The 14,294-nt window shown below is 53.7% G+C and overlaps 1 protein-coding gene across 1 annotated transcript; it reads right to left on the bottom strand.

The window, feature by feature from the left end:
- Positions 1 to 4,617: 4,617 nt before the first annotated feature.
- On the bottom strand, positions 4,618 to 8,673 carry SOX18 (SRY-box transcription factor 18). The gene is made up of 2 exons (XM_084218005.1): positions 7,967 to 8,673; positions 4,618 to 6,383 (listed from the first exon to the last, which is right to left on the bottom strand). The coding sequence occupies exons 1-2, from the start codon at positions 8,361 to 8,363 to the stop codon at positions 5,533 to 5,535; spliced, it is 1,248 nt and encodes a 415-aa protein (XP_084074131.1). The 5' UTR covers positions 8,364 to 8,673; the 3' UTR covers positions 4,618 to 5,532.
- Positions 8,674 to 14,294: the final 5,621 nt, after the last annotated feature.

Genomic DNA, 14,294 nt, shown 5'->3' with positions numbered 1-14,294 from the left:
GGGCTCAGTCTCCTCAGTGAGGAGAAGAAGCCCCCAAAGTCCCTCATGGCTCACAATGAGGCTCAAACCTACCTCCTTCACAGGGACCTGTCCTCCTCACAGGGCCCCAGCATGGTGCAGGGTGAGCAGATGCTGGTGTGGGGCTGGGGACTGAGGGTCCAGGGGTTTGTGGTGGCCCTAAGGCAGGGGAAGGGATGTGAGGACTGGCGGGGGCAATGCTGGGAGCTGCAGGGAGACAACCAAGCTCCATGAGGGATGTAGAGACTGAACTTCACAGCAAGAAAAGTGCTGAAGCATTTCAGGCTGCACAGATTTCCCAGGGCACATCAAGGACTCCTTGCTGGCTTTTTTCCTTTCCTTTGCAAAACCATAGTATTTATGACCCCCCAACTCCTGTTCCCTTCAGGCCCTCCCTTGCCTGCAGAGAATTCCTGCTGCTGGAAGCAGAGCTGGGGCAGGCACCCAGCCTCACCCAAGTGTTCCTGCTGCCCGGCAGCTCTGGGCACGGCGCAGAGGAAACGGGGCCTTTCCTGTCTGCAAGGAGCACTGAGATTTCCAAACATTTCCTTTCCCAAACTGAGCTGCAAAGAAGAAAGTTGGGGAAGGCTTGGGAACTTTGCTTCTGCTTGACCAGGAAAGGTTGTTCTGGGGACGTTTGAAACCTTTCTTTGCATTTCAACCTTTTTCCTTTGGTTAACCTCCCACCACAGAATGCTGTTACTTCTCCAAAGGTTTTGCCTCCCATCTAAAAAAACCTGGAAACTTTTTTTTTTTTCCAATGCACTTTTTCTCGAGTCAGGAAATGTTTTGGAGCTGTTTCCCACAAACAGGTTTGGTTTTGATAAATCTTTTTTTTTTTTTTTTCTGGAAGAGGGGGGAAAATATAAATTCCATCACTTGGTCTAAAGCAGCTGCCTGGTGCCACGGTGAGGTACCAGCATCGGCAGCATGTTCCTTTTCCTAGAGATACCCCTATGCTGAACACCCAAAATACAGGGATCAAGAGGCTCCAATTCCCTGCTCATCCCAGCCAGGATGACTTCATCAAGGCTGTTGTGTCAGTGTTCCCACCCCAATGGTGAGCTCTGGGCTGGGATGTCTGGGGCTGCCCTGGAGCTGCCACTTGCCCCCCTGTGCATCCTATTTGCCCCTGGCTGTGCCACAGCCTCAGCCTTGGGAACAGCGAGCCCGGAGCTGAACGCTGCCGGGCTTGGCTGGCTGGCACATGAGGTTTTAATATTTGGGTGGGTGATGTCATCGAGCGCTCCGTAACGCTGTAAAAAATCCAGAACGTCTATAAAGCTGATCTGTGAACCTCCAGCAGAACACACACACACACACACAGGGGTGTGTGCACATGGACAGGCACATGGACACACGGACATGGACAAACACACGGGCACACGGAGGGATGCATACATGGAGATGCACACACACACAAGGATGCACCTACAGGAATGCACAGACATATCCACGGAGAGATGCACGCATGGATACACATGGAGGAACACGTGGTGCAGGCTCAGACACACAAAGGGACAACAAGAAAGATGCACAAAAAGGAGCAGCACACACGTGCAGAGGTGCTCACACTTGCACACACACACACAGCCTACCCAGATGCAGGCACACGGATATCCAGGGATGTGCGCACACCCACACACATGCCTGCACATGTGGATAATGCACACAAGGATGGATGGGAGCATGGATGCATGCAGTGGTGCAGGTACACACAGGTGCTTGCACACCCGTTTGCACCAATGCGCACCAATGCTTGAACACGTGCAGGTTTGCACACGGACACGTTGGGATGCATGCAGAGTTGCACACAGATAGAATCCACTGCCCTGCACCCTCAGGGGACAGAGAGCAGATGCCACCTGCCCATAAAGCCCAGGTAGGACCTGGCATCGCCTCCCCCTCTCCCTGCATCCTGGGAAAGCCGGCAGGATGGGCTGTCAGGTTTTCCATTTACCTGTCAAGTACCTTCTCCATATTTCTGCCGTAACGACCTGCTAAAAGCCCCTCACTCCTCCTCCCCAGCCCAAAACCATCCGGCCTTGAGCTTTGGAGAGATTAAGTCATAAAAATCGGAAGGGGCTGTGCAGTAACAGCCCCAGCCTGAGCCATAACGGCAGTGAAATCATCCTCAAACTATGTCAGCTCCAGCCATTTCCAGTCCCACGTCACACCTGAGCCATTGGCATGCAGTGAAAGAAAACACTGGGGGATGGTTTCCTGGCCCCAGAGCAGCTGTGCAGGGACAGGGGCAGGGGAAAGATAAAAATAATATATATGTTAAAAATATATAAAAGTAACAATAAAAATATTGAAAAAATATTAAAATACTAAATATACAAAAACATATAACAAATCCCAGTGCATAAGAATAATACAGATAGAACAGAACTAATATATAAGATAGAAACAAGACATAAAATTATAAAAATAGTATGTAAAATACGTGGTGTGGTTAAAACCCATCAAGGTGCCAGCACCCTTCCCAAGGACCCAGCACCTCTCCCAGGTTCAGCTGAGCCCTCTGCCCTCCTGATGGAGGGGATCAGCCCCTGTGCCACCACTCTCACCAAATGCTGGATTTGGAGGGGGACAAATCCTGTCCTGGCCATGGCTAAACCATGAGGCTGCTGCAGTGGCTGTGGACAGGTGGAGGGTTTTTTTCCCTCTTTCCTTTCCCTTCTCTTTTGTTTCCCTGTGACCTGGGGTAGGGCTGGCCAGCGAGGTGGGGCTTTCACAGTGGCAGTGGCTTCCATGTGGTGTATCCTTGGTGCACTTATGGACGGGAAGGACCATGCATTGCAGCTTTCAGTACCTGCTGTAGCCCCACAGCAGCATCCTGGGGCATGAATCACAGCGTGGTTTGGGTTGGAAAGAACCTGAAGGGTCATCAAGTTCTAACCCTCTGCCATGCACAGAGACACCTTCCATTAGACCAGGTTGCTCCAAGCCCAGTCCAATCTGGCCTTGGACAATTCCAGGAATGGGGCATCCGCAGCTTCTCCAGGAACCTGCGCCAGTACATCAGCACCCTCATTCTAACGACTTCTCATATCTGATCTAAATTGATCCTCCTTCAATTAAAAAACCACACTGAGCTGGCACAGCGTGAACCACGGGGAAAGAAGGGAATTTCTGCTGCAGAAAAGTGACTCCACGTTTGCTCCACGATGTGATGGACAGCGGCTCTCCCCAGCACGGCGGCGCAGCTGGGTGAGGAGCGGCCTGCTCACCGCTGCTTTGAACCACAGGAAGTGACCGCATCCATGCCTGGAAGGTACCTGGAAGCTGGGAGCTGGAAAATAACTCAGGGCTTTCTTCTTCTCCCCCCTCCCTCATCTCCTTCCTCCCAGGCCGCTTCGGGGAGCGGAGCGGGATGGAGCCCATAGCTGGCTGCTTCCTTTAATAGTCATCGGCGGCACAGGATGCTTCTCATTTGGTGTTGTGTTTGTTTGCTGCAGCGCGGGTTCTGGCACCCGCCGGGCGCCCGCCAGCCCTCCCGTGTAGGTAGTGAGGTCATTTTTCCATGTATTCCCCCTTTTTACATACTGTATATGGAAAGACAATGAAGCGCCTTTGTGGCGTTCCATGGGAACGCGTCGCCAGCCCCCGGAGTGGTCCCGTTTATTAGCGCTTCACATTCAACAACAGCAAAAAAAAAGTGAGTCAGGATTGAGTCCTGTTAACACTAATGTGAATTTAATTTAGGAGAAGCTTGAAAATTAATGTCATTTGTTAAATATCCATTTCCCCTAAAAGGCAATTCTTTGCCAACAACAACAACAAAAAAACCTCTTCTTCTATTCAATTTTTAAATTTTTTTTTTAAAACAGCCTTTTTTGGCCATATCAGCCTGGTTTAAATCACTCGGCGCTCAAGGAACGGATGCCACCGGGTTTTAAGCAACAGATTGTTGTTCCTCCTTTTCAAATTGAACAAAAAAGCTCCCTGTAAATCATACAGTGATTCACAGGAGGGGGATGAAGCTCCAGCAAAGCACCAGCAGCTCTGAGCAGGATCCGGCTGGGCATGGTGATGGCTCGGCAAGATCCGCCGCTGCTGGAGCCGGGAAGCAGCCAATGAAGGCCAGGAGGAGGAAAGGCTCCGGTACACGGAGTTTTCTTCCAGCTCTGAGGATTGGAGAGAAAGCACTGGAGCAGCCTGGCTCTATTTTTGGGGGGTTTCATGGGAAAACAGGGTGAGCCATGGGGACCGTGCATCGGTGCGCTGCCAGCCTGCCAAACAATGACCACACCAAGGCTCGTTTTGGAGGAGGATATCACATGTTTTATTATATTTTAATCTGAGAACAGCTGCTTTTCCTGCTGGGAGCATCTCCGGGCGGCACGGCGCGGTGCTGTGGGGCTGCCGCCAGAATCCCATCCCATCCCATCCCATCCCATCCCATCCCATCCCATCCCATCCCATCCCATCCCATCCCATCCCATCCCAAGCCACCATCCCGTGCTGAGCCGAGCAGAGCAGATCCGCGCTCGCGAAGCCCGGGGTGGCTGACAGGGCGGGCGGGCGGCAGCTTGGAAATTAATACATTTGCCAGGTTGTCAAAACATTAATCAACGGATACAAAAATCTGGAAATGGTTGGGACAACATGTATTTGCGGAAAATATGTGTTCACACAACAAGCACACAAGATGGGAACAATTATATGAAGATGTTTTAATAATTAACCAGAATAAAACAGTTTGCTCTCCATACAGTTCTAGACAATAAAAGTGTTTGCAGTCATATTTTTCTTTTGTACAAAATTCCAGTCAGTTGTTCCTCAATATTTACATTAGCATTCCCTTTTCACAAAATATCTCCTTTTTTCCCCTTTTCCTTTTTTTTTCTTTAAATCCAGCTTTGCTACATAAATGCTTTAGATCTCATGGATATCCCTTGATTTCTTTTTAAAAAGTCTAATAAAAAAACCCCAAAAGACATTAAATACCATTTTATATATAAAAATGCTTAGTAAAAATATAGTTTTGTTGCCCAATTAAAATATATTGCTGAGAATACAGTAAAAACTGTCCTAAAGCCCACCCCTAATGGGCGCCGACTCTTTAACAGCCCCGGCAAAGTCTTTCTAAAAGCTTTTTCCCCCCTAAAAGTTCACCTGTCCTTGGGTTAAATACTGGGGACAGGTCACACTTTGGCTCATCCTGGTGTGATTGTTTCAGGCAGGATTTACTGGAACTGGCTTGAAAATGCCCCTTGGAGCTGGTGGGAGCTGGAGATGTGCCCTGCCGAGGGCTGGAGCGGGGAGCACGGCGGGGAAAGGCGTCTATCTGTGTTATATAGTTATATGGTATATCAGTGAGTTCAGCATGGTCTGTCTCTAAAAAAATTAAAAAAAAAATCAAAATAAAAAAGAACAAACAAGAAAGCGATGCATTTAATGAGATACTCTAAATATGATGGAGCTTGTGGTTAAAGGAGGATGGCTTTTTGTTTTTAGAGGAGAGTCGGGGCTCTCCTGGTGCACGCATTGGATGGTGGGGTCAACCTAACCGGTGATGCAGGGGCTATAGTAAACAGCACTGCTGGCATCGGACAGGGCAGATATCAAACTGCTCTCCTCGCAGGAGATGCTTCTAGGAGTCACTTTGGACAGGGAGACATGGTAAGGGAGGCCCGAGGCTTCGGGACGAGTCCTGCTCATGTTCAAATACTGGTCAAACTCATTGCGGTCAACGTCTGTCCAGAGCTCGGTTTGGTTCAAGTGATCCACGCTCTCCATGTGGTGGGCTTCAGGCGGGGGCGACAGCTGGCCCAGGTGGGCGGAAAGCCCGTTCTGAGTTCCTGAGCACATCTGGTTGTAGTAAAGGCTGGAGGGATGGGGAGTCCTCATGGCGTCGGCCAAGTGTGAGGGGGTCTGAGTGTAGGGCACGGCCACGTCCCGCCCCATGCACTTCTCCTGGGGAAACTCCATCTGGTGATGGTGGTGGTAGCCGCGAAAGGGCATCATGTTGCAGTCATCCTGCATGTGCGGAGGGAAAAACGCCGGCTCGGTCTGTTCCAAGACATCCAAGGGAGACATCTCAGGAGTTGGCAAGCCATAGTTTTCAATATCCGACCCCATGGAGTGGAGTTCTCTGAAGTGGTTAAGTGGGGGAGGCTGGGGGTGGCCCGGCTGGCTGCCGCCATGGTGACTCATGCTGAAGTTGTCACTGCAAGGCTGGGAAAGGTTATGCAGGAGGATATTGGGTTCCATCCTCTTGATTTTCTTGGCTTGCTTCTTTCTCCTTGGGCGGTATTTGTAGTTGGGGTGATCCTGGAGATGCTGGATTCGCAGTCGCTCTGCCTCTTCCACGAAGGGACGCTTGTCGCTGGCGCTCAGCGCTTTCCACGATTGGCCTGGAAGAGGAAAGAGAAGCTCTGTGAGAGTGGCTCAGTCACCTGGCACTGGCCAGGGCACGGGGGCACCCAGGGAGAGGCAGCCCAGGGGTGAAGGGCTCCTGCAGATGGCTTGGCACCTGAGCGGGGTCTCACTGCTGGCAGCAGGAAGGGCTGGGGAATGGGCTCCCAAGCCAGGCTGTTCCCTTGTCCCAGAAGGAGGCTCCGGCAGTGTCCAGCACCTCAGTGCTGTGGGAGAATGGAATGGGAACCCCTCTGCCAGGGCTGGGGATTCTGCCTCCCACTGCCCCTTGGTACAGACCACAGTCCCCACTTCCCTGCATCTTGCATCCATAGCCTGCACCTCTGCAGACCAAACCACCCATCCCAAAAACTCACAGCACCATATCCTGGATCCCACATCCCCACACCCCGCAGCCCCGTGTCTCTGCATCCTGCTGCTCTGTCTGGCCATATCCTGCTTCCCGTAGTCCCGCATCCTGCAGCTCCATTTACCCATATCCTGCTTCCCGTGTTCCCACATCCCGCATCCTATAGTCGTGCATCCCGCATCCTGCAGCCTGTATTCCCATATCCTGCATCCCTGCAGCTGTGTACCCCTCAGCCCTGGATCTCTGCATCCCGCAGCCTTGTTTCCCTGCATCTTGTGTACATGCAGCTCTGTATCTTCACATCCTCACTTCCCGCAGCCCCATATTCCCACATCCTGTAACACCACATCCCACAGCCTGAGTCCTGCATCTGAGAGTCCCATCCAAGAGTCCTGCATCCTTACAGCTCGCATCCCTGCAGCCCTGCATCCTTGCAACCTGCAATTGGTAGCCCTTCATCCCACATCCCTAAAGCTTGTGTCCTGCAGCTCTTTATCCTTGCAGCCCATAGCTCTGCATCCCCCAGTTCTGTATCCACAGCACCCCATCCTTGTACCCCAGCTCCTGCACCCCCATATCCTTGCAGTCTGCATCCCGCAGTCCTGTACCCTTAGAGCCTGGCTAGAGGAGCCCCATGTCCTTGCATCCTACAGCCTGCTACCTTGTATCTGTGCAGTCTGCATCCCACAGCCCTGGACTCTCAGCACATACCCCAGATCCCTGTACCGCTCCATCCCACACTCCCAACCCTGAATCCCTGTACCTCAGCAGTTCACATCTCCAGCTCTGTAGCCCTGCATCCCACTGCCTTGGACTGTCAGAACCAAACATGCCTATCCCTACACCCCCAGCCCTGTACCCCAACATTCTGAGCTCTGTACCCCTGCATCCTGCAAGCCTGCACTCCCACATCCCCAGATCTGTATCTCTGTATTGCTGTATTCCCAGCCCCGTACTCCCACATCCCTGTCTCCTCAGCTCGATATCCTCCCCATCCCACTGCCCCGTATTCTTGCAGCCTGGATCCCCAGCCCCGCATCCCCATGTCCCTGGCTCTGTAAACCCGCATCCACAGTCCTGTACTCTTGCAGCCCGCATCCCCAGCTCTGTAACGCAGCATCCCCGCAACCCTAGCTCCATACTCCCGCATCCCCAGCCCCGCTCCCCGCATCCCCGCGCCCCCAGCCCTCCTCCCGCTCCGCTCCCGCTCACCCAGCATCTTGCTGAGCACGGCGTTGTGCAGGTCGGGGTTCTGCTGCGCCAGCCGCTTGCGCTCATCCTTCGCCCAGACCATGAAGGCGTTCATGGGCCGGCGGATGCGGGAGTCCTCGGCGGCCTTGCCCTCGGGGCGGCCGGCCGGGGGGCTGTATCCATAGCCCGGCTCGGGGCTGGGCGTGCGGCTGGGGGCCGCGCCGGGGGCCGCGCCGCCGGGGCCGAAGGCGAAGCCGGGCTCGGGGCTGGGCGTGCGGCTGGCGGGGGAGGCGGCTCCCGGGGGGCGCGGGAAGGCGAGCCCGGGCTCAGCGGCCGGCACGGCGGCGGTGACCCATGAACAGTCGCCCCGGGGTTGCGATATCTCCTCTCGGCAGTAGTTAGACTCAGATATATTCATTCCAGCTAGACAGCACTTTGTGTCCGACCCGACCGGGTGCCGGAGAGAGAATCGGGATTCCTGCCGCGTCCCACCGGGTCCAGCACCGCCGAGCAGCCGCCCGCAGCTCGCTTCCCTCGCCTGCCTTCGGGGGACTCGGGCTCGCCTGCGTTTGTTTTGGTTTCTTTTCTTTTTTTTTTTTTTTCCTATCTTTTTTTGGTTTTTTCCCCCCTTTCCCCCCAAAAAAAAACTTTTGGGATGATGCTGGGCTGGAAGGGGCAAAATATAGCTGGGCTGGACCAATCAGCGGGGCGAGGGGAGGAGGAGGAGGAGGAGAGGGAGAGGAGGAGGAGATGAGGGGGAGGAGGAGAAGGAGGAGATGAGGGGGAGGAGGAGGAGGGAAGGGGGGCGTCCCCAGGCACCAGCAGGAAGAACCACCCGGGGAGGGCCGAGCTGGGACCGGTGTGGAAGCTTCTGTCCCGTTCCCTTCTGTCCAAGGAGAAGGGTTGTTAAATTTTTCTCTCATTCTTTCTATTTTTTCCCCCTTTTCTCTCTTTCTTTCTTTCATTCTTTTCTTTCTTTCTTTCTTTCTCTTTCTTTCTCTTTCTTTCTTTCTCTTTCTTTCTCTCTCTCTTTTTCTTTCTTTCTTTCTTTCTTTCTTTCTTTCTTTCTTTCTTTCTTTCTTTCTTTCTTTCTTTCTTTCTTTCTTTCTTTCTTTCTTTCTTTCTTTCTTTCTTTCTTTCTTTCTTTCTTTCTTTCTTTCTTTCTCTTTCTTTCTCTCTCTCTTTCTTTCTTTCTTTCTTTCTTTCTTTCTTTCTTTCTTTCTTTCTTTCTTTCTCTCTCTCTCTCTCTCCTTCTTTCTCTCTCTCTCTCTCTCTGTTTTTCTCTCTGTTTTTCTGTCTTTCTTTCTGTCTGTCTTTCTTGTCCTTCTTTCTCTCGGTCTTTCTTTATGTCTTTTTTTTATTATTTTTTTAAATTTTTTTTCCTCTTTGGGAGCCCCTTTTCTGCTGCCTGTGCCCTGCCCTCGCCCCCCACCACCCGCGGTGCCGAGGCAGGGAAGCGTTCAGCTTCGCCTGCCAGGCTGTGTGCAGGAGCACAGGGATGTTCAGGGCTCGGCGTTTATTTTTCTTACGACTGACTCCGTGTGTGTGTTTTGGCCAGCATTCCCCATCCGGGGCTGGGAGCAGCCCTGGGGTGAAGGCAGGGGTGAGCCCTCTCTCCCCAGCAATTTTCTGTGGGAATTTCAATGTCAGGCAAAGAAACGGCTCCTTGAGTTTTACATGAAAAGCTTTGTGTTTTCTAGGGACTGTTGAGGAATGGGGGGGGGTTCAGTGCCAGCCAGGTGGTGGTGGCTAAACCCAGCCTGCAGGGCTGCCGGGGCTGGCACGGCTGTGCCATCGCTGCGTGCCTTGGGCACGGCTGGGCGCCCACAGCACGCTGCCATCGGCAGCCGCAGCAAAGCTGCGCGTCCCCTGCCACCAGGTCACCGCTCTGCTGGCCTGGCTGCCATCCAGCGGGGATTTGCAGTGCCAAGGGTCAGCCCAGGTGGTCTGAAGGTCCTTCCTGCCCTTAGCACTGGGAGTTACTGCGAGATCCATTTGCAGACAAGGAGATTGGCTGGCACCCTGTGCCTGCCCCCTGAAACCCCCGGGGCAGTCGGGCTGACTTGGAAGAGATGTGCCAGCTCGGGTACCTGCCCCCAGGCCGCTCTGGCTGTGGACATGCCCTAGACCCCAGCCTGAAATGTGAACCTCAGCCTTAGGAAGACTTGGGGCACTGGGTTGCGCAAGAGCCCAGCTCCAGCCTCTCAGAGCCGTGGGGTGTTGCATGCCATGGTTTCTGTGTGTCTGGAAGTGATTTGGACAAGCCGATCTGCTGTTAACCCTAAACAAAACAAAGGCCTCTAAAAAAAATAAAAATTTAAAAAATCATGTCTCACTTATTCTTCAATCATCAACCAGGAGCGACAGAGGTTTTGGGTGAGATTTCCTTCACGTTTCTGGAGCTTCTTATTAAAATTTTGAAAGTGCAAATCAGCACCAGTCCACAGGAGAGCCCACACAGCTGCAAGGAGTCTCCTCTCTCCCCCATCCAGAGGGAGCTGGAGCACTGCTTTGGTGGAGAAGCAGTCCCTGCTGCCGTCCAGAGCAGAGCCCCTGGAGGCTTTGGCTCTTTGTCCCTGCTCTGGGAGAAGCAAGGTGGGTGCTGGGGGATCTGGGGACTCTCAAGCTGGGACCTGTGGCTGCCTGTGAAGTGAGCAGCCTTTGGGGCAGTCAGTCTCGGCAGCTGATGGGGACATCTCCTCCCAGGCTTTAGGTGAGCATGCGCTGCTTTCCCTGATCACATCCTCTCTGTGCCTCCTCCACAGCCCTGGCAGAATCCGTGGCCTCCAGGGATGCTCAGAGCTGCCCTGGAGCCAGGGTTGGACCTGGTGGCACCAGCTGGCATTTGGGATATGGTGAGGATGAGCTGCAGCAGGGTGGCAGTGGGGGCAGCCCTGATTTTCCTAGCCCTGGAATGATGAGCTGGGGCAAACCCTCCCCAGGGGAGGTAGAGCCTCATGTCATCCACTTTCTCTGTGCAGCCACTCCAGGCCTGGGCTCAGGATGCTCACCCTGCTGCAGAGGGCAGAGATCAGGGTGGTGCTGCTGTCCCTGTTACAATGGGATTTTTTGAGAACTCCTGACCATGGAGCAAAGCCAGGCACTTTGACCCTCAAGCTTTCATGAAACCCAGCCTTGCATTGGGTCTGCAAACTTGGTCTTACACTGCATTTGCTGTTGGTTCTGCATCATTAGAAAATCATTAAGGGGAAAAAAAGAAAAAAAAAAAGAAAAAATTTGCAAAAAAGGAAATAAATAGGAAAAAAAGGAATGGGATGAAGAGCCATGGAGTGTGGTATGGTGTTGGAGGAGGCAAAGCACAGAGAGAGGGGAAGGAGAGCTGTGAGGGGGATGGAGCAGTATACAAAGCACACAAAAATGCCTGGATGCAGAAATGCCTGTGTGCAAAGCACCCAAAATATCCTGGGAGGAGCCTGCCTTCAAGGACAATGCCACCCTGCTTTGCTCCCCTCGGTCTCCCCACAGCCAGCAGCCCAAGGCTTCACTCCAGGAGTGAGAGCCCCTTCACCCAGGTGTGGGGTGAAGCTGCAGGGTCAGTATCTGGCTCAGCTTCCCTGGGAGGGGGATAAAGCCCTCCTTTCTCCCTGCTGCCCACAGTGCTGGAACGTGGGGTGCTGCTGACCCACTGGCTCCTCACCAGCCACACCTGCAGCCGCACGCAGGGAGGAAACTCTGGGCATCCCCGGGCGGAGCCAGGACCGGTGCGTGCCAGCCGAGTGACCTCTCCCCATGCCCTCCTCGCTAGCCTTGGAATCAGGCAAACTGGACCCCAGCACACAGCCTCTGGAGTTGTGTGGTTTTTAATCTCTTTTTTTTTATTCCCTCCCCAGTTTTGTGGAGCTGGCATCTGGCTGACCCCACCCCGGCCCCTGGCTTCCCTTCTGAGCATCCCGCGCAGCCCAGCACCACACCTAGCAGAGGAAGCGTGGCGGGACGGCCGCCTCTGCTCCCCAGCACAAAGGCATTTTCCCTCCCCGCCCCCAGCCCGCCCGCTCCCGATTATTTCTCCCAGCCAGGTCCAATGCCGAGCTCCCACCGGGCTAAAAATAGATGTGGCACCACCTGGATCATCCCAAGGGATGTCAGGGATTTGAGGGCTCAAAGAGGGGCTGGTAAGAAGGCAAGAGCCTGTTGCTAACTGAGCCTGGTGGTTATTTCTGCTGCTGCTGCCTGTGGGTCGGTGCAGGACCCCCAAGCTGAGGCTGTGCAAGCAAATCCAAGGGACTTGTCCTTAAAATTTACATCCAGGTAACAGGTGGCAGGTGGATGCTGGCAGGATCCTGTGGCACAGCAGTAGCCAGGCTCCAAGCTGCAGTGGGAAAATTGCTTTTTATCCTCATTTTGCAGAGGGCACAGGGCAGGGACAGGGGCAGGATGGGTCCTTGGGCCTGGGGGCAAGTGCTGCACCCCCCTCTGGTGCCCAGCACCGCCTTCCATTGCTCACACAGACCAGCCTTGCCTCTAGATGTGTTCACACCACTAATTGATTAATCACCATGCAATTACCAGCAGTGTGTGGCCGGTGCTGTTGTGTGTCCAATTGGATGAATGAGACATTTCACAGGAAGAGATTTGTTATTAATTACAGTGAATAATTATCGTTAGGCCACTAGGAACAGTGCAGCCAGGTGGGATGGATGTGACACCTGCCAAAGGAGATGGGGATCCTTGGGGTGGCCACGGGCTGTTCCTCACACAGTTTTGGGGACCTGTGCAGCATGGCCCAGGCTGGCAGCTCCCCCAGTGCCCTGAGAGGTGCCCCTGTGCTGCAGGTCCTGTGGGCTCCCCTGGGCTGGGACTGCTCCAGCCTTGCTGGAACAAAGGCTTCCCAAAGAAAGGCACTTCCTGCAGAGCAAAGGACGCAGGGCTGGGGCTGTGTGTGAGCCCTGCTGGGAGGCTGAAGTCATCCCTGGGAAATGCTGTGTTCACTGGAGCCTCCCTTGCTCCAGGGCCCAGCTCAGCACCCGGTTTCCTCGGGCACAAATAGTTCAGTGGGTCAGGTGGAGCTGGAAAGTGCCGAGTGAGGTAGCTGGGGTTCAGCATCTGTGTCAGGAGCATCCTGGCTGCAGCCATGTGCCTGTACAAGGGTGACAAATCCCCTGCGTCCCCAGCCAGGATCAAACACCCACCCAAGTGGGGGAAAGTGGGCGGTTGTGCCACTCCCAGTCCAGGGAATGCCCAGCTCAGCTATTTTCTGCTCATGTGCTCTTTTTTTTGGCTGCCAGCTCCCTCTGACAAGTGAAGGGCATCAGGGACAGTGGGAAGGTGTCCTGGGCCACAGTGGCTCTCTGCCTGGGTGCTCACTGCTGCTCTGCCCTGCTGCCGGTCCCCAACAGCTGCAGGGGCTGAGCTGGGAGCACGGTGTGGGCTGTGTCAGCCAAGCCTGGCAATCAGACACTGCATCTGAGGAAGCAGAGAAAGTTGTCTTTATTTTCAGCTCTTTTCAATAACCAGAGGTCAGCCTTGTTTATACAGGATTATAACTGGAACGACAACAGCCATATCCATTGTGCGAGCAGCGAAACCCACAGCTAACCTGAAAAAGCTGTTTGCTCTGCATGGGTGCAGCCACTGCACCTCCTGGGTTATGGCCAGAGACCTTGGGCCTCCCCAGGTCTGTCCTGCATCCCCTTCCCCTGCTTTTGCTCTGCCACAGCCCCTTCTGGCACAGCCGACTCTCTCGTCCCACCATCAGCTCGGGGTGCTGCACTTCCAGCCACGTCGCCCTGTATTTGCTCCCTAAGCTGCTCTCTGTGAAACCTGGGGTGAAGTCCCCACACCCCAAGCATGAGCAGAACTGTTGCAAATCCCACCCATGGTGCTTATGGACACTAAATCCCGGGAAAGGCTTCAGCACAAGGAGATCAGAGCATGTGGGAATGCGCAGGGCACACGCCGCCTGCAGTCGTTTCCCTGGCAGCTGATTGCAGCAGCACTCGTTGCTTTAATACCCAGTTCCCATCACAGAGAGAGCCCAGGCTTTTAGGAAGGAAAGTCTTACACTTCTACCAACTATTTCAAGACTTCCATAAACACATTTTTGGTTGAGCATTAATGAATTACCTCAATGCAGAGCTACTCATGCCAAATACATGAATACAGAGTGTAGAAAAGCCGCCGAGAAGCAGATTTGGCTGCCATTCAGCTGCTCCGATCCGCACAATTTCTTTTCTTGATTATAGCAAGAAAATGCTCCCTGCCTGTGGCACTGCATCCTCCCAGGAACAGGCAGCTGGCCGACAGTTGGGCTGTGCAGAGCTTGGGCATGCCGGGGTTATTCGCTGCTTCCATCGCTTCAGTTGGCAGAGAACGCTGCTTGCTGGTGTCT

This window comes from Fringilla coelebs (genome assembly GCF_963513975.1).
Source record: "Fringilla coelebs genome assembly, chromosome: 18".
In the NCBI taxonomy this organism is placed as follows: domain Eukaryota; kingdom Metazoa; phylum Chordata; class Aves; order Passeriformes; family Fringillidae; genus Fringilla; species Fringilla coelebs.
This window is presented reverse-complemented; position numbering and strand designations above follow the sequence as displayed.